This window comes from Lissotriton helveticus, chromosome 10 (genome assembly GCF_964261635.1).
Source record: "Lissotriton helveticus chromosome 10, aLisHel1.1, whole genome shotgun sequence".
Taxonomy (NCBI): domain Eukaryota; kingdom Metazoa; phylum Chordata; class Amphibia; order Caudata; family Salamandridae; genus Lissotriton; species Lissotriton helveticus.
Window position 1 is genome coordinate 356,034,057 of NC_136071.1, and position 24,591 is coordinate 356,058,647.

The window sequence follows — 24,591 nt, forward strand, 5'->3', positions numbered from 1 at the left end:
GTACCATAAAAATGGTCCTACAATTGATTATATTCTGGTGTCTGAAGTTTTACTCAAATAAATTTTACAAGTACAGTTTAGACCGCTTAGCTTTAGTGACCATGCTGCCCTCTGCTGTGTGTTAGCCTGGAATGCCCAATTTAATTAACTCAAAGAGACTAAAGTACCAAAACCACTGATCAATAGGAGAAATGGATTTATTTTGAACTGGGAGAAGGTTAACACGGAAAAGTTTTCCCTATTGATTATGGCCCATAAACAGACTGAGATCTTGACATGTTTGGAACCTAACCCGACCCACGAGAAGCTATGAGGGCTTTGGAGGAACTCCTTGGCTATATAAAATTAAGCCTGTCAAGGCCATGCCCTAAGACCCAGCAGTCAAGTGCCCGATATTTAATTCAGACTGCTCGAATTCCTTAAAAAACCTCCATGCAGCCCTTAGGCAGCGTCCCAGAACGAGTCTTTAGTGAAGGACTTGCAATTACAGTATGAGAAGGCTCGAAATGCCAGAGTGAGGACGCTGAAGGAGGAAGCATGGGAGAGTCTGAGATCAGCAGCAGTCAGAAATAACAGTACAGAGTTTTGAAAAGTGGTAAATGTGCCTCTCTTTGAAAATGAGAGTGACCAGTCTTTAGATTTACATGTAGCAAAAGAAGTTTGGGTGGTGCACTTTAAGAAAATCTTTGGCGCCTCAGATACTGGGGAGATTGCCCTTAATTCTACGCAGATAGCTGCTTCTAGCTGATCTAGCAGAGAGAGGGTGTGGTCTGGCACAGTGCAGCATGGATAAGGTTGTTGGGACACATGGGGTACCTATAGACTTTTTTTCTAGTATACCAAGAGCTATTGGCGCTGTTATTAACAAATATAGTGACTATCATTGGTGTGACGGGCCCACCAAATTCTTGGGAAAACTATCATTATCCTGATATACAAGAAAGGGGATAAGGCCCTGCCCAACGATTATAGGCCTATATTCCTGTTAGATGGTACAGCTAAATTAATCCATATGGAGAAGAGAGTCGGTAAACCTGAATCAAAGCATTATTAGGGGCAGTCAGAAATTGGACTGTGCACATAAAATAAGGTGGTTACAATATGTCAAAAATATACTGAGGTCATTGGACCTAGTGGAACTATACTAGGATCCCCACACATGCATACTTATTTGCAAACTAAGAATCAAGTAAATTTTTCTAGAAACGGTAGAGTGAAAGAAGAGAATCTATCCCTCTAAAGTGGACAGTGCCAACATATTTAGCAATCCCTCGTGTAACACATGACTTGCACTCCTATTTAGCTACAGTCTCCAATCTCCAGCACTGTTTTGTCTTGGTAAGATTCAGAATAAACTATATTCTGCTGATGTTAGACCATTCAAGTAATTTGTACTCAGTGAAAGATTTGCCACCCTGCCCTTGCGACAGGCTTTTACCCAAAACAAATCTACATATTTTACTCTTCTGTAGCATTTACACTGCCCAAGAGGAAAAGATATATTTTACTGGTTTTACGTACACATGGCTTTAGACATTGTCGAGTAGCCTTGTATTTTACACAAAAGCTATGAGATCCCATTGTTATTCTGTGGCCTCCTTTCTGTGGTGCTCCGTAAAGATTAGGAGAACAATTTTGACATGTTAAATTATGCAGGCCTATGAATTTGCAATATAAACGTGTCCCCATCTCATCTATATGACATTGTAATGCACTTTAAATGAATTCTTATGGTGTAATTCCAGCTCTAACAATTTTAAAGTTTGTTTATAGGCCTTTGTTTTATTGTAACTTTTCATCTTGTTCATTTACTGAAATGAAAATTGTTATGTACTTTATATGCAATAGAACAATAGCGAAATAAAGTTTATTGGATTGGATTGGATTGGGATCCAGAGTAGTTTTTCAAGGGATGTGGAGGATGAGCTCCGTTTGGGAAGTTTCAGCACCAGTCTAGCAGAGGCACGTTGTACCATCTCGAGCTTATGGAGTAGCTCTTTGGTAGCTTCTGCGTATAGACTATTACAATAGTCAAGTCTGGAAGTGATTAGGGCGAAGGTAACTGTTTTCCTGGCGGCCACTGGAAGACAATTGAAAAACATTTGAAGGGATTTCATTTGATCGAAGCAAATTCCTGCTACTGCCAGAGCTTGTGGGTGGAAGGAGAGGGCGGTGTTGAAATTGTGCCCCTAGAAGTTTTAGGAATGCCTCTGTGCCAGGTGGCTGGAAGTTGGGCCAACATTGGATCAGGTGAACAGGTTTGACTTGTCTAATAGTAGGATTTCGGTTTTATCTGTGTTGCATTTAAGGTAACGATTTTGCAGCCACAGGATGACAATGGTGAAACAATTTTGGAAATTTTGTTCAGAACCGAACAAGCATTTGCCAAGGGATAGAATCAACTGTGGTTTGTCAGTGTAGGATGTGGTAGCGATTCCAAATGAGACTATCAGGGAAATAAGGGGAGCCATATAGATATTAAATAGTACAGTGCTAAGGGATTAGCCCTGTGGTACTCCCAATGTCACTGTCTTTCTGCTGATGAAAATTGTCCTAGGACTACCATTTGTCTCCTGCCAGTCAAGAAAGGTTTGATCCAGGACAGATTCTTATGGGAGATGCTGGTTTCTTGGATCCATTAAAGGATAAGATGGTATCAAACGCTGCAAAGAGATCAAGCACTATCAGTACTGCATTGTTGCCAACATCCACAGTCATTTTGATTGTCTCTGAAATGTCTAGTGGAACTGACTCCAATGGGTGCTTGGGTCTGTCGGGAATGTAATGAACTAGAGTTTTCTAGAAATGGAGTGAGTTGGCCAATTACAATTTTATCCAGCATTTCAGTCAATGCACAGAGTAGAGAGATTGGACCGAATAAAGATTATTGACTGACTGGTGGGATCTGCAAGGGGCTTTTTTTAGGGGTTTAACGACTGCCAGTTTCCAAGCTGTAGGAATGTCAGCCATAGATATAGAAGTGTTAAGAATCTTATTCATTAAGTGGTTGGCTGCATTGATGGCCATGGGGAGGGTGGCTGGTGGGCATGGTTCATTGGGAGAGCCAGACTTACCGGAAAGGATGGCCTTGCAAGATTGTGAGTGTGATATCTCCTGAAAGGCGTCCAGTCTTGCAGTAATGGCATTGAAAGGGCTGTCTGAGAGATGGGCAGTTATGTGCTATGGAGGATGAAATGCCCTGTTGTATGGTCTGAATTTTTTCATCAAAGAAGGCTGAGATCTGCTCACAGAGGGCTTGAGAGGGGGGAATATACATGGAGAGGGCTTTGGGTTGTAGGAAAGATTTTCAGACTTTGAATATTATTTTTGGGTTGTAATGAGCCTCGTCAATTTGGGTGGTGACGTTAGCTTTCGTGCTTTCCTTGATTAGCTTATGATAGAATTTTTGGGCAGTCTGGAAGCGGGGCAGGTCCTCAGGTTTGTAGGCCTGACACCATTTGCATTCAAGCTGTGTGCAGTGCTGTTCTGCAAAGGTAGGGGATAACCAGGGTGCCAATGGAGTTGACCTTAGTTTACAGGATTGAGATGAGGATACTAGTTCATTGGCTGTGTTCATAATCCAATTATTAAATGAGTTAAGGTCATTAGATAGTCTTCCTGTATAGATCGGGGAAGTAATAGACAGCTGAGTGGCGAGCTTAGGGTTCCTCAGCTTCTTGCCCCATTTGCCCCGGAAGGGGAGCCCGCATCAGTACAGAGAGTGGGGGCATTAGAGGCATCGTTCGAAAGTCTGAAGGGGCTTACATTTTTTCAGCAGTTAACTGCTTCCTCACTCCTTGCCCTCATCACCATAGCCTGTTGGGCGCAAGCAAAGTCGTAATAACACAGTTTACTATGGAAGGAATCAGCACCAGTGCTTTTATGAACTCAAAGCGTGAATTTACTTAACCATGTTTCAATACAAAAGGTTTGCATACTGACATAGAAACCTACAGACATGATTAAACATCCTGTCAGAAGCCATTTCAAGTTTACATGTTTGCATTGATATGTACAGAACTTAACAACAATACAGTAAAGGGTTGCAGAGATGAAGGTCAAATGCGCTGGATGATGTTCAGTTTTTTAAGCCATTAACTTCGGCTTCGACCAAGGATAGCTACTACTAAAAGATCTTGGACTCTCATCACGTGAAAAACGTGAAACTATTATTCACAGCACACTGGGAGATAAGATACAGTCATTGACAACGTTTTCTTAAGAGTTGTTTATCTATAGTGAAGAAGAGAAAATTATTAACCACAATTTGTAGCCATGTGCTAAAAGATGTTCCAGTCATTAATTTCAGATGAGCCTTCAACACCACACAGTTTACCAGAATCAATTGGGTATCCTCTAAAAGACAGAACTCCACCAACTAACTGCAATGAAACTGAGAAAAATACATCAAACTGTAATCTAAAGCAAGTGCAAATACAGATCATGGCTCACCTGTCTACTACTGCATTCCTCCAGATTCTTCATGGTGCAGTCACGAGGTTGGAGGGGACTGTCCATTTCCACTGAACAAACAGCATCAGGCTTCAGTCTCTGCTGACTGTTTGTTGATCTACAATCTGTGTGGTGGGACTGCAACTGAAGACTCTTTACATTCTCTGTTTTGCAATCCATAGACAAGGCTTCGGGTTCATGATGCAAGTACTGATGTCTGAAGGGCACATAGAAAGACTGCAGCTGTTGGTTCACTGGATGTTGACTATTTATGAAAGATCTGAATTGAGGGTCCTTGTCGACTGGTTGCTGTCGACACACTAAAGGCACATATTCAGTCTTACAGTCCATGTGCTGATGCCTAATTCCCAAAGGCAAGGACTGATGGTCCGGTGTCAGTGGTGGCTCTCTGCTTTCGATAGGTAGTTGTGGAGATATTTTGTCAACAGGATGGCAGCTATTTTTCCAAGGTATAGGCTGATGTTTGTGGTCCTTGGGCTGCTGTCTTCTTTCAACACATATGGGTTCTGATGATTCATTGCCCACAGGTTGCTGTTTACTTTTAATAGGCGGGTCCTGGGAGTCATCTTCTAATAAAAGTTTATTTTCGATCAGTGTAAATTGGAGCTCAGGATCTTCTGGCTTTTGGTTTTTTTCCATACTGCTAGACTGGGGTTCACTTTGTTCATGGTGCTGTACACTTTTGATAGGTATAAATCGAATATCAGCATCCAAGGGCTGCTGTGTATTTTCGATAGGCATGTCCTCAGGTTCAGGTTCCATGGGGTTTGGTTCACCTTCAATAGATATGGATTCAGGTTCAAGGTGGTGTTTACCTTCAGGGAGCTTGAAATACGAGTCATCATCTAAAAGGGCCTGTGTACTTTTGATAAGAAGAGATTCAGGGACATGGTCCATGGGTTGCTGGCTACTTTCCACAGGTATAGGCTGAGGGTTGGGATTTAGGGGTAGCTGTCTAATTTTCATTGTTAAGGATTGAGGGTCGGAATTCATGGGCTGCTGACTACTTTCGATGGGCCCTGTACCTGAATACATATCTACTGGGTTCTGTTTACTTTGAATAGTTATAGGCTGAGGTTCAAGATGTATGAGCTGTTGTTTACACTCTATGTGCGCGGAATGAGGTTCTTGATACATGGGTTGTGGTGTATTTTCAATAGCCATGGCTTGAGGTTCTTGGACTGTTGGTCGCCCTCTACTGTCCATAGGAATAGTCTGCTGTTCATCATTGATGGGCTGCTGCCTATTTTCCTTATGTATGGGGTGATGTTCAGGGTCCATGGTGGGCAGTTTACTTTCACATGGTATGATTTGAGGGTCAGGTTCAAAGAGTTGTTGTCTACTTTCCACAGTTATGGGCTGAGGATCAGTGTCCATTACTTGCTGTCCACTTTCCATAGTTAAGCACAGATGGTCAGGATTCATGGATCGCTCAATACTTTCAGTGGGCCCTGATCCTGAACACATGCCTGTCAATTTCAGTCTACTTTGAACAGCAACAGGCTGAGGTTCAAGGTCCATGTCCTGTTGTTTACATTTGATCGGTGCAGAAAGAGGTTTTTGAGATGCAAGGACTTGCCTATTCTCAATAGGCAGGGTTTGAGGTTCTTGATGCATAGGCTCCTGTCTACTGTCCATAGGCATATACTGATGATCGAGTATGGGTGGCTCAAATACTTCCAAATGCATGGAGAGGGGTTCAGGGTTCATGGAGGGCATTTTACTTTTCAATGATAAGGAATGAGATTCAGGGCCAACAGGTTGCAGTCTACTTTCAACATTTATTGATTTTGCTTCATAGTCATGGGGTTGCTGCCTGCTTTCCATATACAAGGACTGTGGCTCAGGCTCATTGGACTGCTGTCTCCTCTCAACTGGTATGGATCGAAGGGCAAGGTTCTTGGGTTGCGGTCTAGTTTCCACGAGTATGGACTGAGGGTCAGGATTCATGGATTGCAGTCTACTTTCCAAAGGTATGGACTGAGGGTCAGGATTCATGGATTGCAGTCTACTTTCTTTGGGCCCTGAACCCATCAGTTTCCATCTACTTTCAATAAACATGGATTGAGGATGAAGGTCCATAAGCTCCTGTTTACATTTGATGGGTGTAGAATGAGACTCTTGATACATGGACTGTTGACTATTGTCAAAAGGCAGGGCTTGAGGTTCTTTCACCACAGTCATACATTGATGTTCATCATCTATGGGGTGCGGCCTATTTCCCACCTCTATGGAACGATGTGCAGGGTCCACAGTGAGAAGTTTACTTTGATATGGTACGGACTTAGGTTCAGGATCAACAGTTTGCTGTCTACCTTCCACAGAGACAGACTGAGATCCACCATCTATAGGCACCTGCTTACTTTCCACATATAAGTTCTGGGATTCAGGTTTAAGAGGCGCTCGTCTACTTTCAATGAGCATGATTTGATTGTTATGGTCCATCGTCTGTTGCTTCCTCAAACTAGGCAGATCTTCAGGTTCTAGATCCATGGGTTTGCATTTACCGTCAATAGCTATGGTTTCAGGTTGGGAGTCGATGGGTTGCAATCTCCTTTCCATAGGTATAGAATGATGTTCATCATGTATGCCCTGCTGTCTAATTTCAACATGCATAGGTAGCAGCTCAGGGTCTGTGGACTCCTCCCTCCTTTTGGAAGTGTTTAGTTCAGTCTTACCATCCATAAGAGACTCAAATTCTATGGTCTGCCGTCTACTTTCTATATCCATGAAGTGAGGTTCATTGCATAAGGACTGATGTTTATTTTCACTAGGCTTTAACGGAAGTTCACCATCAAGGTGTACTGACTGCTTTCTATTTTCAATAGGTGTGGATTGAGGGTCACAATTGACAGGCGATTGTATGCTCTCCAAAAGAATGGACTGAGGTTCACCACTTATGGGCTGCTCTCTACCTTCAGTATGTATGGATTTAAAATCAGCATCTACAGGCAGATGTCTACTATTGATAGGTATGGATTGAAGGTTAGAGTCAGTGGCCTGCTGTCTATTTTCAATAAGCATGGGTTGAAGTTCAGCATCCATGGATGGCTGTGCAGTTGCAATAGGTGTGAACTGAGGTTTCCAATCGATTTGATGTCCGTTTCCAATAGGCAAGGTTTGAAGCTCACCATCAAGGGGCAGGATTCTACTTTCAATAGCTGTCAACTGTCGTTCAGAATATATGGGCTGCAGACTATTTTTAGTAGGCTGCTGGTTACTTGCAATAGGCATGGGCTGAATTTCACCTGCTAAGGGCTGCTGTGTATGTTCAATAGGCATGGACTGAGGATCAACATCTATGGACTGCTGTTCAGCTGTTATTGGTGTGGAAGGAGGCTCACCATCTAAAGGCTGCTGCCTACTTTTAATAGGCATGGAGTCAGGGTCAGCTTTCACAGATTGCTGCCTGCTTAGTATAGGTTTGGGTGGAGATCTAACATCTATGGACTGCTGTCTAGCTTCAATAGACATGAACTGAGATTCAACATCCATAGGCTGCTGTCTACTTACCACAGGAATGGACTGAGATTCAATATCCATGGACTGTGGCCTACTATTGATGGTTATGGATTGGGGCTTAGAGTCCTCCAGCTGCTCTCCACTTTTAATAGGCAATGACTGAAGTTCAGTGTTTTGATGTAGCTGTATAGTTTCGATAGGAATGCATTGTGATTCAGTGTCCTTGGGCATGCATTGAGGTTTAGGATACATGGACTGCTCTGTGCTATTGAAATACATGGATTGAAGTTCAACATCCATGCACTGCTGCCTATTTGTGACATCCATTGACTGAGATTCTCCATTTAAGAGTTGCAAACTACTTTCAAAACATATTGATTGAGGTTCTTGGTCCATGGACACATGGCTTCTTTTTACAGACATGGACTGAGACTCAAAGTCAATTGGTTGCTGACTACTTTCATTATCCTTGGACTGTGGTTCACTCGTGGTGGCAATGAACAGAGGGGCTCCATCCTTGGGTAGTTGATTACTTTTGCAAGGTAATATCTGAGGTTCTTGGTCCTGGGAATGATGCTGAGCCTCAATGGTAATTGGCTTTTTACTGCTTTCGATTGTCATGGATCGAGGCTCACAGTCCGCGGACTGCTGCTTACTTTCAATAGCTGTTGATAGACTTTCATGGTTCATGCACTTAGGTATGCTGTCCTTAGAAAGAATTAGCGAATAGTCATCTATGCGACAGATGCTGCGGTTTGTGGTCATAGAATGGGAATTCAGATTCTTGGTGACTGGTCTGCACTCTGTAGACAAAGAGTGAGATTGATCATTAATGGGCAGTGGTTTATGGTCAGAAAGCTGAAGAGATTTGTGATTCATGAGCCGAGTACCTTGGCTTGCATTCTGGGACTGAGATTCACATTTTATGGACTGTTGTCTAGAATCCAAGGAAGGAGACTGAAACTCGAGTTTCAATGGCGATAATCTACAGTCTATAGTCGGAGTCGGGACTTCATGATGCAAAGCCTTCAATTTAGAGTCCACTGATGGAGACTTAGACTTATGGTCCTCATATTGTTTACTATAATTCATTGAAATAGTTTCCGATCCTTGATCGACACATTTTGGGCTACAATCCATAATTGGAGATTGAGAATTATAATGTACCCCTTGTGCACTACAGTCCACAGACAAGGATTGGTAATTGTGGTCCATGCTTGGTGGTTTACAGCCCATATTTAGTGACTGAGAGTCCTGTTGTAAAGTTGAACATTTAGAGTCTACAGAAAAGGAGTAAGAATCATGCATCTTTTGCTGTGGGCTACAGTCTTTGTGAACCACTTGAACATCACGGTTTACCTGCTTCAGTGTACCTTTCATGGGCCTGCATTGTAGTGCACGGCTATTTTCCTGTAACCCAGAGTCCGTGGAAATGGAAGGAGACTCCTGGGTACGTGACTGTGGAGTAGAGTGTTCAGCGAGTAAGTGAGATTCATATTTCGCTTTCTTTGGTGTACAGTCCATAGGTAGAGATTTAGTTCCATGGGACATTTGGTGTTGTGTATAAGCCAAAAGTAGAGACTGGCTGTCTTGGTTGACATGCTGTATTCCACCATCCACAGGAAGAGACAGAGGTGTATGATTTGTGGGTTGTAACCTGCATTCCTTGGAACTGTATGGAGAGTCATGGTTCAGGAGTTGTGATTTACTGTCTAATGAGAGGGACAGAGATGTATGCTTCATGTGCTGTAGTTGGTAGTTCATAGATGGAGAATGAGACTCATGGTTGTTGTGCTGTGATCCACAGTCTGTACTAAGCAACTGAGAATCATTATTTGTTTTCTGCTGTGTACAGACCACAGGCATGGATTGAGATTCATAGTCTTCTGGTTGCAGACTGTAGTCCACCGAAAAGGACTGGTAATCGTGGTCTAAAAGGTGTGCTCTATATGGCATAAATAGGGAAGGAGTATTATACTTCACCTTCTGTGATTTACAAGCTACAGAAACACACTGGGAATTGTGGTTGTCACATTGAGGACTATGGTCGGGAAGTAGGAATTGAGATTTGTGATCTATGGCTTGCAGTCTAGAGTCGATACATGTTGTTGTAGAATCATGCATCTTATGCTGTGGGTGGCACCCAAGGGGCAGTAACTGAGTTTCATGATTGTTCTGCTGTGGTTTAGAGTCCAGATGAAGGTTCTGAGGATCAGGAGTTATCTGCTGTGGTGCACATTCTGCAGATATGAGTTGAGAACGAAGAATCACCTGTTGAGATTTAATATCAACAGGTATGTGTTGCATATCATAGTTTCCCTGATGTGGCGTACTTTCTAAGGGATTAGACTGCAAATCGTGGGTTGCCTTTTGCAGTGTACAGTCTCTAGACAAGGGTTTGGATCTCTGTATTGTGTGTTCCGATTCACTTTTGGCAGCAGGAAGAGGAGAGCCATGGCTCACTTCCTGTGGTTCACTGTCTACAGACATGGATTGGGGTCCATGAGTCACTTGCTGTGGTCTACAGTCCGAAGAAGGCAAATGAAGTTCACGAGTCACCTGTTGTGGCCTAGCATCTGAATGTAAAGTTTGCACACTTGGGTCCAGATGGTCAGGCTGAACGTCCATAGGCAAGGATTCAGACTCATAGTTCACCTGCTGCAGCCTACCTTCTGACGACAGGCATTTATTTTCAGCACTAAATACTAGTGTGCTTCCATCAATGTGTTCTGAACAAAGGTAATACTCTTCAGTGGTATTTAAAAGCACACTGTTCACAAGATCCTCCACCCCATCAATGCTGCAGCAATGAGCCCATGCTTTCACCAGTGCTGGGTCTTTGGGAATAGCGTGGAAGGTGACAAATGGGTTCTGGTCACTGTGATTTTTGCAGCCATTTGCAAAGCAGTGAGGCATTATGGACCTGCACAAACAGAGAAAGGGAAACTCGTGAGACATTTATCTAAACTAGCGGATAACAACAACCTGGAAATGGTACAGTACAGGACAGCGTTAGCTACAAGTACATTGAACCATCCATACATCAGTGTATCATATTTTATATCTTTTTTATTAGACCGGGTCCTATCAACAAATTAACATTTCTAAACATTAGAAAACAGCTTAGACCGCCTTATTCAAACTCACAAACACAATTAAAAATGTATTTAATACCCTTTCATCAATAATGGGTTCTATTACATTCCATGGAATGTCACATATTTATGAATAAAGCATTCTTAAAATTCATTTAAAAGATGTCATTGTTGTCCATCCTGAAACTCCAAGATATCATCCTGAGACTCGAAGCATTTTTGGTAAACCAGCTAACATACCAGTAGAAGGAAATATCTTATTTTTCTGCAAAAAGAGGATCGTCAACCAAAGTTAATTTTCTTTCTCATGAATTTCATGTGTCAAGCATTTTCCAACTTCTACAAATGCATGTCCTAAAAGCTCCGTATACAACAAAATGGCTTGAACAAATGCTTCCATGTTCTAGCTTTCATTGATTCATAAAGTGTACCTTTCAGCAGCTTATACTCAGCAGTTACTCTACATTTTCACGGAAATGTGGACATCGAATTAGTGTGAATGGCTTGTGTTTGAGCCACTTCACACAGTGCTACACTTTTATTTTTGATGGGCCGAGTGTTTCCTCATTTTCCAATTGCAGTCTCATCTTTCTTATAAGATTATTTGGGCCATTGCTTCTGAGGAAGCCTTAAGCGAATTCAAGACTGCAGTACCGTCATCTTTATTCTGATTGTATTACACAGCTACAGTTGCACCTCTGAAGATATGGACAGCACATCTACATAGGAAGACACAGGTATCAACCATTAATACATATGACCTTCCCTCCTTCCAATTTTTACCGATGTGCAATAAACTTGGGGAAAACTGCGTTCGAAATTCACACCTTCAGCATCTCAAATCTGGTGCAGATTGGGTAAATGGATCAAAATGTATACACTGATAAACTTCAAATGGCAAAACCAATTTAGGCAAGTGACATGTTTTGGTACTCTGTTAGAATCCGAAAACCACTGACCATTACTCTACCAAATTTTAAAGGCACTGCAGCTGCCCTGCTATAAAACCCATTTCTAAGTTTGATGAACTTTCATTTGGTCATTTTGGTGATAATAGCAAAATGTAAATGTCCAATGCCATCTACACACATTCATAGTGGACACTGCTCAAATATCCACAATGCCCAGCCCTCTAAATGTTTACAAACATTTGGAGGAAGGGTATCAAAAAAGCATTGCTGGGCTGAGCTGGTGCTGCGTAGCCTACACCCAATCCACTTACACAGATCTCTCCAGGAATCTTCAGGTCAGAGAGGGAACAAAAACTAAAGAAAAGCCTTTACTCTGACAAATTGGACTGCCGAGGAGTAGTGGTGCAACATATACACTGATGTGCTGGCAGGACAGTGTGTAAAAAAAAAGGAAATAAAACATCAACAGTCCTGCCAAGTGGCTGGTGAGAAAAAGATGGAAGGGTTGAATAAAACCCTCATGACACAAAAAGAATCCCTTGGGTCCAGAAACAATAATAGCCTAGCTGGGAACCTAATCACCAAGGAATTACCCTTTTATAGAACAGTTTCCCTCACCCACCGTAGGTAGCATGCTTCATTATTGGGAATCTCCTCGTATTGTGATACCCAGTCACGTTACGGGCTACTACCCCTTAACTGAGAGGGAGGAGCTCAGGGATGTTTTTGTACTAAGAGTGGTATGTACTAACTACATAATTGTGGAGTGCGGGGTGGTGTGGGAAGCAGAGCAAGTGAAAAACTGATGATTAAAAATAAGTCCAGCATTCGCAAAGCCCCTTTATTAGAGCGACCCTGGGCTAGGATTAAAAACAGCGTGGCACACGGAAATGATTCAACCGGCTTGTGAGTCACAAAGGTTGAAATGTTTCAGCCAGTGACCCATACAATGTTGCGGCATTCTTCAGGACCTAGGAGTGCTACTGCTCAAATGTGCTAAAAAAACATAAATCTTATTTGCAGTATATACAAAACCAGCCAGTGATCCCACGAAACATCAGAGAGTGAAGGATTCACTAGTGGTACCCACTGAATTGAGGTGTCACGCCTCAACCAACCTTGCCATGGGGCACGGTGGGGGTGGGCGGAGAACACTCTGTCCTCTGAACTGGGTGCCAGCATGCTGCTCGCCACACAAGGAAAACTATTTTTAATAAAACCCTCCCATCTCACCCAAGGTAGGGACAGTTAAAGACTATTTTACACTGGTGCAGCCAACTGCTGCCTCAGTAACGGGTCACCCTCCCATTACTGCCTTAGAACAAGAAATGCTTGATTTGTGTGTGTATGTGCTGGGGGGTTTGGGGTATTGAAGGCAGGATGCCCTCCCTCATTTTTCTAACTATGTGCTGGGTATTTGATTACTATCCCACTAGCTTCCCAAGGGCAACAGGGTATTATAAGCTCCCTTAACCATCCGTGTTGCTAAACAGCGAAAGATGGGATTTGCTGCCACCCACCTCCCCCTAGGGCTAGAGTGAATACTGGACCCCTAACTCCGTTCTGTTTGACCCTACACCCTTGGATGGTAGTCCCCTGAAATTCTGCCTCCACCCCTCCTATTTTGCTGAATTTGTTTTTGTTAACTTTACCACTGCTAACAAGTGCTTGTGCTCTCTCCTTAAAACATGGTAAAATTGGCCAGTGCCTACTGGGCACATTTAATTTACTTGTAAGTCCTTAGTAGATGGTACAATCTGTACTCGGGCCTGTAAATTAAATGCTACTAGTGGCACTTTAAAATATGTTTCAGGGGTGCCACTGCAGTCTGTATCACAGTTTTAATTTTCACTTGGCAAAATAAATGTATTCCTAAACCTTCATTCTTAATACTTATAATTCACCCCTCAGGTAGGCCCTAATAGCTTCTAGGGCAGGGAGCATGATATTTGTAAAGTAGGATACGGGTACTCAAATCTTACATGTCCTGGCAGTGAAAAGCTCTCCCATTAACTAACACTAAGCTCCTTATTACATTCAATAAGCGCTAACTTTGGATTGGGAACAGATAGAGAGATGCAGTTTAAGACGCAAATGAATTGCAATTTAAATTCCTCTTTAATGGTAAAGTCAGATTTAAAGTCACAATTCTGTAAATGCCACTTTTAGAAACTTAACATTGTCTTTCTCCATTTGTGCCTTCTAAAAGTGTCCTGGGTCACATGACTGTGAATGCCTCGGCTGTCGGGTGTGTGTATTACTCCCAAACAGCGACACAAAGGAGACTAGGTATGGACAGGACGGGCTATCCTGCCAGGATGGCTGGGGGAAGAGCTGTGCCCTGCCTAACTTACACTTAGAAGCAGAGCTTAATTTGTGCAGGTGCTTTCAGGTGCTGAGCATCGGCACCTATTTCTCATGGCCGGGTCTATTGAATTTTTTTCCCATGCACAGCCAGCACTGTGCAAAGGCCATTAAAAAGCCCCAGCCTCGAGCGAGGCTTGTGCAGCTGTTCGTTCAGATTTGGTGCATGCTGCTAGTGTGCTTGCTTTGGCGTGCACCAGTGCCTGGTCTTCAGGGTGGGGGAAGGGCAGGTGTGTTGTGTCATGCGCAGTATAAACTGCACGAACGATGAACTGGGAGCATAATTTCAGCTGCGCTACCCAGCAGTCTGCGCTTTCCAGTGTAGCCAAAGCTGCAAGGTTAGGCGAGTTGTGCGTGCATTATTTTACACACAACTGTTATCCTACAGGTGGCAGAAGAGGGCTTGGCCGTGGGACACCATCGATAAATTCCTGCACAGTGGCACCCGCAGGAAACTGCCCAGTAGCTGCCTGTCTCAGGAGCCCAGACAAGGCCTTGCAGCGTAAAAACAAAATACGGGAAGCAGCTGAGGGTAGTCCGAAAGTGAAAACATTTCTTCCTGCCAGTCAGTGTATTAGTACCACGCTCCTACCTATCCCAGAACCATCTCGTCTCTATCAGACCCGTCCTCTTCCTTCTGCAATGGGCACCGTTGCAGCCACAAGCATCTTGAAGAACACCTCCCGTCCCTGCCACTGTGACTGTGCCCCACCGCTAGCTTCGACATTGCCCCTCTCTCCACAGTGGCCTTCTCCAACTATCCCAGTGCCCGTCTCTCCACAGTGCCTTTCTCACCTGTCTCTCAGTGCCCCTCTGCTTACAGTCCCCTTCCCCTCTGTATCACAATGCCCCTTCCTGCAACAACACCCGCTCACTCTTGTTACAGTACCCCTTGACTCCCTCCCTCACTCTCAGAGCACCCCCACCATCGCTTTGTATAAAGCATGCACTGGGCCCTGAGTATCCATACTTTGAGTTTGCACATGAGACCGCAAAGCCCTTCTCAGTCTTGGCCACTCTAACCAGGAGGCTTTCCCAATTATCCCCTAACCAGAGAGAGGATACACAGGGAATTTCTCAGCTTTGACCTAGAGAAAAATAGCATTGATTCAAAATGTGCTACCAGAGGGGCTAGGCTGTGTTGGGTGCTCTGTACATCCCAACACCCCCACAAGCCTGCTGAGATCTATCGCCCCACACCTTCTCTTCACCTCCAAAGACTCATGTCCCGTAAACCCCTGCTGCATACTTACAGCCTTATGTCCCTGTTGGAGAGAGATCCGAGTTTTGTCTAGTTGAAGTTTTGACTGTAGCACAGAGGGGTAATGTAGAACATGTACCATGCAGATGACAGAACTATATTATGTGGATAGCTCAGTGGGTTTCTGTTTTTTGTCACAAACTTCCTTTTGTTACTCGCTGATCATAAATTACAATCCTAATATAGCACAGGCGGCAGACTCAGTTTAATTTTGTGCTTTATTAGTTAAAAAGTATGTGTAGAAGCCTGTCTGAATGGAGTTGAATGTCTGACTTCATTTGAAAATAGGTGGCAGTAGGATTTTGCGACTTATAGTCTGATCATGTACTAGAACTATTTGTTTGAAGCATGAGAGTGTGGTTCTCCATCAAGGCGTAATCCCAATGGTATAACTGACACTATATTATGTTTTATCTGGAATACATATTGTGACATACCAAAACATCTTTTTATGACATAAAACTAAAAGTTAAAGAATCGCTATTGTGTGTCTTGGACAACACTGCTGTGCATTGATGAGACAGGCCAAGAATGATACACTCCTGTCACCTCTCAACTTTACATAATTAATGACTGTATATTTAATAAAGCAGAGGTGTACTCTTTGCGTGCTCTATCTCAGTATCTTTTCTTCCTCCCCTTCACACCTCACTCCTTCACTTCTCTCCAATCTTACTTCTCTTTCTGCCCTACATCTGCGTTTTCTCTTAATCGCCACCTCCTTTCCATTGTTCACCTTTCCATCTTTCCCTTCCACTCTACTCTCACACGCTCCCCACTGTTCGCTTTTTTCCCTTGCCTTTCTCCTCTTTTCACTTTTCCTTCTCATCACGTTCCACTCCAATCTTGCAATCCCAATCTCTGCTTTCCACATTTCTCTTCACAGTGTCTACTGCATCTATCTTTGCCTTTAGACCTCTCCTCCTCCCTCACTCGCCCTTTCAATTTTTTCCTTTTTGCACATATGTTTATATCTACTCCAGGAATATGTGTTCTATCTCAGTGTCATAAATTGAAATCTTGGTGTGGCCACTCAGTCTTTCATCTTTAGATAAAATTAATTAGTGCAATTGAGCTGGATAACAACATTTTTAATTTGGTGTCAATGCTCCCTCTAGTGAATATGTGCTTTACAAACATATATGGTGTGTTTCTCCCTCTATCCCTTCATTTCTTCCTTTCACATTCTTTTCTTATTTCCTCCTTCTTTCATCCATTACTTAATTATTTCCTTACTCCAGTGCTCCTATTCCTGCCTGCATTTGTTACTTCCTTCTTTAATGTATTCCTTCCTTCAAACAGCACAGTGCAAGCACATTTTCTTTTGTTGTTTGCAAATCTGCCTCAAGTCCTCAAATGACCTCTCTCTAATTTGAGTTCACTTTTAAGTTTTTGTCGTAGCCTTCAATATGTTATATTATGTTATATTGATTTGTATAGCGCACTAATCACCCAGGAGGGTATCCAGGGATTTGGGCAGGTGTGTAGGTGCGAGGTGCCTGAGTTGCTTTTGTGAAGAGCCAGCCCTTCATCTTCTTGCGAAACTCTAAAGAAGAGGTGGCTCAGATGTGTTGAGGCTTGTGGATGTGGGTGAAGCCAATAAAGGGAAGTGGGTGGACCACTGGAGGGAGTGGGCGGAGCTCGGGAAGTGGGTGTGGCCTCGTTAAAAGACTGAGAGCACCTGCACTTCATATTTTACGAATTAAGCACTGCTTAGAAGGTCTTTGCCTCCTGCACACACAAAGGAATCTCACACCAGTCTTTCATCATCCCAGGCAGTTTGAAGCCTTGACAGCGTAAAGGAAGAACGTTCCAGGCACAGATGTAGGGGTGCGAGAGGGACTTCCTCAACACACAAAGGCTGGCACAAGGTATAAATATTGGAGGACCAGAACCACTCTTAAGATCACTTCTGGACATGTGGAAGATTTAGAAGAAGGACTGCCCTGCTGCCTGAGGAAGGAAGACTGAACTGCTCCTTAAACCAAGGACCACCAAGGTAACTACAAGGGCTAGCTGGCTGGCCTCCGGTGTGAGCTACAAGGACACAACAAGCTCTAGAGACCCTGCACCTTACCTGCCTACTGCTGCTGGAGTCCGTGCTGGAATGCATCCTGGCACCCAAGTGGTGCCCTCACTTCCAGGCCCTGGTCCCTCAGAATGCTGCTAAAGCTGCCTCCTCCAACCAAAAAGCAAAACCTCCGAAATTGTTTCCACCACAATCTGCTCTGAGAACTGACACGAGACTGGGAACTACCTGCTAGTCAATCCAACAAACTTTTGGGATTGACACAGCTGCTCCAGTTACCTCTTCGGTAGGACCTACTGACAATGGTTTCTGGCTTTGTGGAGCCCTCTTTGACTACAGCAGGCACCCTCATTTCAGTAGGTGGATCCGAACTCCAGAAATACTAAGTCCAAAAGTAGAAATCTTCAATGGGCTTGACGATGAACAGCAACCTGACAACAACCTCCTTGGCCTGAAAATCTTGTTTCTCCCGCTCTGAGCTGTTCGCACCATTGTCAACTGCTTCACCAAGACCTCGTCCAGAGACTTCCCATCGATAACTCATCCTTTAATACAGCCTGGTGCCTTGCCTTACTGAGACTTTACCGCCTATGGAACTTTTTCTGAAATTTCTTTTAAATCCGTAGGCAACTCAAGACTGGAATCAATCCACCCCTTGTACACAATCAGTGCTCCATCGAGGTCAAACTTAACTTCGGAGCCAGTCTCTCATGACCAGAAACCAATGGTTGGCACTCTGATCTGTTATGCGTTACATCTGGAAAAAAAAAGGTTTTAAAACATCGTAACTCTGGTTCTACTGATTGGATTTAATTTGTTTTGCTGTCATTGTATTGATTACAATTTGCTCATTTTTTCTGAATTGTTTTGAGGGTTTTCACACTGCCTATAAGGACTTAACATCCAATGATCTAAGGACATCACATCCACTGCTCATTTCTTTTTCCTGCCCGTGTCTGCGTCCATATTGACGGCACAACGTCATATTTCACTGATCCTAAAGATCCTTGGTCCTGAAAGGAAAACTGCGGAATAGCTGAATCAGCTCTGTGCGGACTGATACTACTTGCTGGAAAGAGATGCAAGAAACGTATGTGGTGCCCAAACTTGGCAATCCCTTGTATGCTCAGCTCCCTGAATCTGGAGTAAGTTATTCAAGAGCGCCATAAAGCACTCAAGATGGCATCAGACTTTCGTGACCCTGTACCACACTACAGTGCCTGACTTCTTTTGTGCCAAGCTACCAGAGGATTAGGCACAGGTTAAGTTAGTGGTTTCTTTGTGGTTTACCCTGACACAGACTATGTTTATTATTGGAGTGGGGCTTTCACCCCTCCCAATAAAAGGCCCAATTTCTAACACCCTCACACTGCCAAACGAGAAAATTTTCTTCTTGAGCAATTTGTTGAGTGGGGGGGAGGGGACACACACAACCCTACCTTTGGGCAATAAATGAGGTCAGTAAGAACACACCATTCTTGTCCACGATGGGGCTGGTAATCCAATATACCCTGCATCCTCTGAGGTAGGAGCAGCACTAAATACCCTGTCCCTTGGTCAAGACAAAGAAAGCAAATAGACTCCACTACCATTGAGCAGCTCAGGGAGCCAAGAAAGACCTCTTGTTGTTGTACAAAGGGAGAGGTTAAGGACCCTAAATACAATTAAATTCATTTAAATGTAAGGGGGTTGTAGTTAACAAAGTATAACACTGTCTGCAAAACCACATCTAAAAAAAAGATGTGAAATAAAATAATTATGGTAATAGCCTTAGCTGTTCTCCCTTAGTTTCAGTCAACCTTTAAAAAAATAATGTTTATTTATGCTTTTACAAAGCATTGTAATCTAACAACCGAATTACTGTGGGAATTACATTTCAACTTATATATTAGAAGTTGTACAGTAACCAAGCTCTACTATGGGAGTATCAGATAATTTCCAAGGTACTCTTCTTTAGTCCATATTCTTCACTAAATGCGAGCATTATAGAAGAACAAATATGTCACACAAAACCAAAAATTGGCCAAAAACCTCTACCCCATATGATTAGGGTTTTGTGAGCCCCACACACCCCTAGGCCCTAGTGCATCTGCACCTGCTGCACTAATTATAGCTGCAGCCCTGAGTAGCAGGCTGCCTCTCTGCCATTCCCACCAAGCCTGGCCATCATTCCAGTCATGAAACAGACTCTTTGTCCCTCTCAGAAAAAAATGAGCTCCTACATGTTGCCCCCAAGTTGCAGCAACAGTTTCCTGAGCTCTAATGCTAGCAAGGCCCCATGCCTCTTTAGGAAAGTAAGATAGTCAGGATTCTGATGCAGTGGGCCCCTCAACCCCTAGGATCCAGTGCCACTTTGCTAATGATATCTACTGCTTGTGAAACAAGCAGTCTCCTCTGCTCTTTGTTAAAAACACGGGTCTCAATATTGTGCCATTGCCCTTCTGTCATCACTCTGACCGCCAAGCTAAGCTGTCTCCTCTGCTTCAATATTCAATTCCCATGGGCCATTAGTATACGGCCAAAAGCAACACTGATAGAGCAAGGGTGCACATGCCCCAATGCAAATAAGGAAGGATACTACAACAGCACTTACTGGGGTTTAGTTAGGCCCTCACACCACTGGGCCTCACTGCCACTGCACCTGGAGCACCAATGATACCTACAGCCCTATGAAACAGGCTTCATTCTCTGCCCACTCCACAGAGCTAATACTCTTAGGCCTCAGACTCAAAGTAGTCTTGGACTAAAAAAGACCCGGTTTAGCCACTACATATTGCCGCAACCCGGGAACTGGCTGTGCTTCCGCCCGAACGATTTTGCTGGTACCCCCACCCCCATTATCTCTTACATTTTCCGGAAGCTGGCATTGTATTGGCACAGTGTAGGTATTATGACTTCGACCTGATGGCCTCAACACTGGAGGCCCATTGAGCTGATGCGGTGATACAGCACTTTGGGGGCTACTATGTCACACATTGCCTCTAATTGTTACCTACGTGCCCCTGTACCAGTGCCCACATCTTGGAGGTTCTTCTGGGGGCCATAGCACTGTCATCTGCTCTCCATGCCATGCACAGCAATACTACCCTTCAATTGTCCGGATTCCCCAGGTATTTCATGTACATTGTTGAGCCAGTACACGGAGCCCGCCGCTGTGTCCTGTGAAGCAGTGTTCATCACGCTTTTTTTGTCTTTTCCTAGACCAATTGTATTGCTATTCTCCACAACAAGACTTACCATGTCAGGCGCTTTCTTTGATAGACTTTGCCTGTTGTGCTGTTCAGCATCTGTGACAGCACGGTTGGGTTCCTTTGTGCCCCTTTTTAGGTCTCGCCCTGCGATTGCAGGCCAAAGGCCTGCTGTCGCAGAGCGAGACTATTGTTATCATTCCGGCTTTCAAGGACTCAAGGGGAGCCGGAGAGGACAACAGACTGTCACGCGCACGCAGCAGCAGCAGCAGCAGCCTGCCGGGATCAGGTCGCGCGCATCAACAGGCTCTTCACAACACATGCACAACACACATACAGCCCCCCCACGCATACACACACACATACATACATACATACAGAACCCCCCCGCATACACACACGCACGCACACACATACACAGAGAACCCCCGGCGCTTACACACACATCCCTTACCTCGTCTCGGCGTCTTCGCGCTCCCTTGCCCCCGCTCCTCTGGTGCGCGCGCACCACTAGTTTCGATTCCCGCGTCGGCTCCTCAGCCAATCAGGATGCAGTACTCCTTTTAGACATGCTCCCTCTCTGGTCCGCTATCATTTCTAACTGCAGGGTGCGTCGTGGCCCCAGCAAAAACGGCAGCATGGGCCAATCACCTTTGTTTTTGTAGTAGTAGCAGTTTAAAGAATCATCGATGTCTGTAGGTGTGTGGCTCTGTGTGCCTCTTGTATGTGTGGCTTCGTACTTGTATGTTCTGAATGCAATATACAAAAGGCAAACATTACAGGTGCCCGTTTCTACGACGCTTTGTACTATTCCTGTTTCTATTGTGCGCACACTGATCACACCGAGAAGAAACACGACGCTCAGTAGAATAAAGCGTGGTCAAACTGGAGTGCCAGGTTTAGAACGTTAGCAATTTAGACACATCCTCTCCCTTCTGCCCCAATAGTAAGGACTGTCCCTATAAAAACATCACATGGGACAACCAGTGCTGGGACAGACTGTGAACCAGCACGATTCTAGTTCAGGAACAGCGATGGACCAGAATTCAGGTTGGTTGCACTAGATCTTTCCCGAATATGCCCCAGCGCCTGACACCACCACACATTCGAGGGTTCATGCACATTCAGTTCACTTTGATGTTCAATAGTGCATCCTGAAGGCAGGCACTGTCCATCGCCCGACAATAATTAACTTTTTCTGTTCGAGTTGTCTGCCCGCTGGGAGCAGCTGGGTGTCAAACAGAGCAGCGGAGGTGGAACCTTCCTCTCAGATTCAGCAACAGACAAAGGTACACTTGAATGTCACTTCACAAGTTTCCAAGATATATACACACCATAATATGTACTACCATCATTAACATCCAAGCCCAGTTTAGCAATTCAAAAATCAAACTTGCATTACAAAAATTAAGTTAAAAATCCACAAGGTCATGTTGACTGGAAATTTTCACATTGTAAAAGATCAATAAAATATTTTACAAAAACCACAAGGATTAAAAATTATACCATACAGGATACATGCAGATTTTTGCAGTAGGCACATCAACCCTCTGAGCTATTTAATGATTCAAAGCTATAACCAAATATTGCATACAGATCTAAGCAGTTGTTCTAACCACAGAGTTACCAGTATCAAACGAGTAACCTCACCTCCCTAAACTATCTTAACATTAAGTTTGTTGCTAGAGTAAATTCTTCCACCATTGGTGAGTGACATCCCTACCAGGGCAGGTATTCAACAGCCCTGGTGGCAGACACACTGTCCATCTCGATTTGGTGTTTCCGCTGTGCTGCGTGAATGCCACACTCGCCGAGTATGTGTGTGTGTATGACCAGTGTCACAGACGCAGGTGCCAAGTGAGCAATCTGGAAAGTTTCCCTTTTTCTGGCCTTTGTACGTATACATTTATAGTGGGAAAGTACACACAGAAATACCACAATGCAAAAGGATGAACGTACGAACCGCACCAGGCACACAGCTACTCACTGAGATCTTTCATTTGCACTTATTTTCTGGCGCTTTTTTGCAGCGTGCCTTTCAAGATCATCCTGCACGTGTCGCTAAATCCGAAATAACTTAAACTATCCATACCAGATGCCTGCTGTTGCCAGCCCCAAACTGCTTCACGGGGTAAGAGCGGTCACTGCGAAATCCGCGCCGGTGTTGGTTCCCTGCAGCCAGTTAAAGAAACCATGCTCAGAGCCCTCTGCTGTTCCACTCAGTGTCAGACGCGTTCTTTCTACCGGCTTGTTTCCTGTTCTATGGGAAGACCCACAATGCCTTTCTCATCCATGTCACTTCCTGCTCTGGTTGGCAAATTTCAACCTTGACTTCACATTTGCCATCCCATTGTGTGGTTCTAGTGTCTCCCTCCGGCTCTTAATCTCAGAACGAAAAAGCTCGTTTAAATCAAAATCTAAATATCGAATTGTTTCACCTGTCGTTTTATCAATGGAGGAAATATTGTGTTCGTTACGAACACTGTATTTTTACGTGTTTCTTTGAATGTTAAAATCGAATAGGTTACATTTGGCATGAAATCTTGCGAGCAAAAATGCATTTGCTTCATAGTACAGCAGCATGAGCGGGAATTGCGTGACTAGTAAGGGTTGCCAATTTTGTTAGAAAAAATAATAGCCATTCGTTTACGTTTTTGCTATTCTGGAACTGTGGAGGTGGCAGATAAAAAATAAATTGTGAAACATTATCAGGATTTCTCTGGTTGCTCAATAATCATTCTGATACGATTTAGACGGCTAGACATTACTTTTTTTTAAAACGGATTTCTTAATGTGTTTTCCGTTTTAGGTGTAGCTTTCAGAAGGGGGAAGTACAGGGTTTTATTGTTTTTCTAATATTTTTACCAGCCTGGACTTAAAATACAGGTCGGATGCCAAGCGTAGCTCTACACAGGTTGTTTTTTCTTTCTTTGAATTCTGGGTCTAAAAGTCTTTATTTATTACATTATAAAACCAATACTACAAACCACAGAACTCAAAGAACAAGCATTGGCATAGCCAATAGGTCTAGCTTTTGGGACCTTATAAGCATTTAGTTATGCAGCACAATATCCTTGGTGCAACAACATCAACTGTTGCATGGCTAAACACTTAAAAGGTCCCAAAAGCGAGACCTATTGGCTATGCCAATGCTTGTTACAAACTGCTGTTTGTCCTCCGTATTGGGCTGCTCGTGCTGTGAGGTGTTGTGGTGCACTTCAACACTCACACACTGGCCCATACTTACAAGATATCTATTCCTTTGCTGCGCATCCACCATCAAGAGACCTCTATGATGGTGTGCCTCTATACTGTTCCCACTACCACAAGGTCACGTCCATCAACACCACCGCCGGGATTTCAGTGGGTCATTGACCCTAAAGGTCACTCATCGGATTGATGCAGTCACCACAGACCTTATCCTACTGCGATATGACCATCAGAAACTTTTGGACAGGGCACGGTCTATAGAACAAGCAGTGGCAACTCTCCAGCTGCAAATTTCAGACTTGCAATCTCATGTCACCACTTTACAAGAGAAATTTCATATCCTGGAAGATAGTGCAGAGGGCGATGAAAGAATCTTTAAGTAATGGTGTTCCCAGACTACACACTGGCAGTCCAGCAAAGGTGCTACACTTTTCTTGAGGTTAAGCGCAAGCTGAGGGAACATCACATCCAATACTCACTTCTTTTTCCTGCCTGTCTCTGCGTCCATATTGATGGGACAACGTCGTATTTCACTGATCCTAAAGATCCTTGATCCTGAAAGGAAAACTGCGGAATAGCTGAATCGGCTCTGTACGAA

General features: G+C 43.8%; 1 protein-coding gene across 8 annotated transcripts in view; it reads right to left on the reverse strand.

Moving 5' to 3' along the window:
• The window catches only part of LOC144783823 (uncharacterized), a 982,913-nt gene that overhangs the window by 889,433 nt on the left and 68,889 nt on the right, over nucleotides 1–24,591 (reverse strand). For all 8 annotated transcript variants that reach the window (XR_013601608.1, XR_013601607.1, XM_078662569.1 and 5 more), the window contains exon 2: nucleotides 4,453–10,858. Coding sequence is in view for 6 of the 8 variants with exons in the window: in XM_078662569.1 (XP_078518695.1) it covers nucleotides 4,453–10,851 (6,399 nt within the window). In the remaining 2 variants the exon portion in view is untranslated. The remainder of the gene's footprint in view (nucleotides 1–4,452; nucleotides 10,859–24,591) is intronic.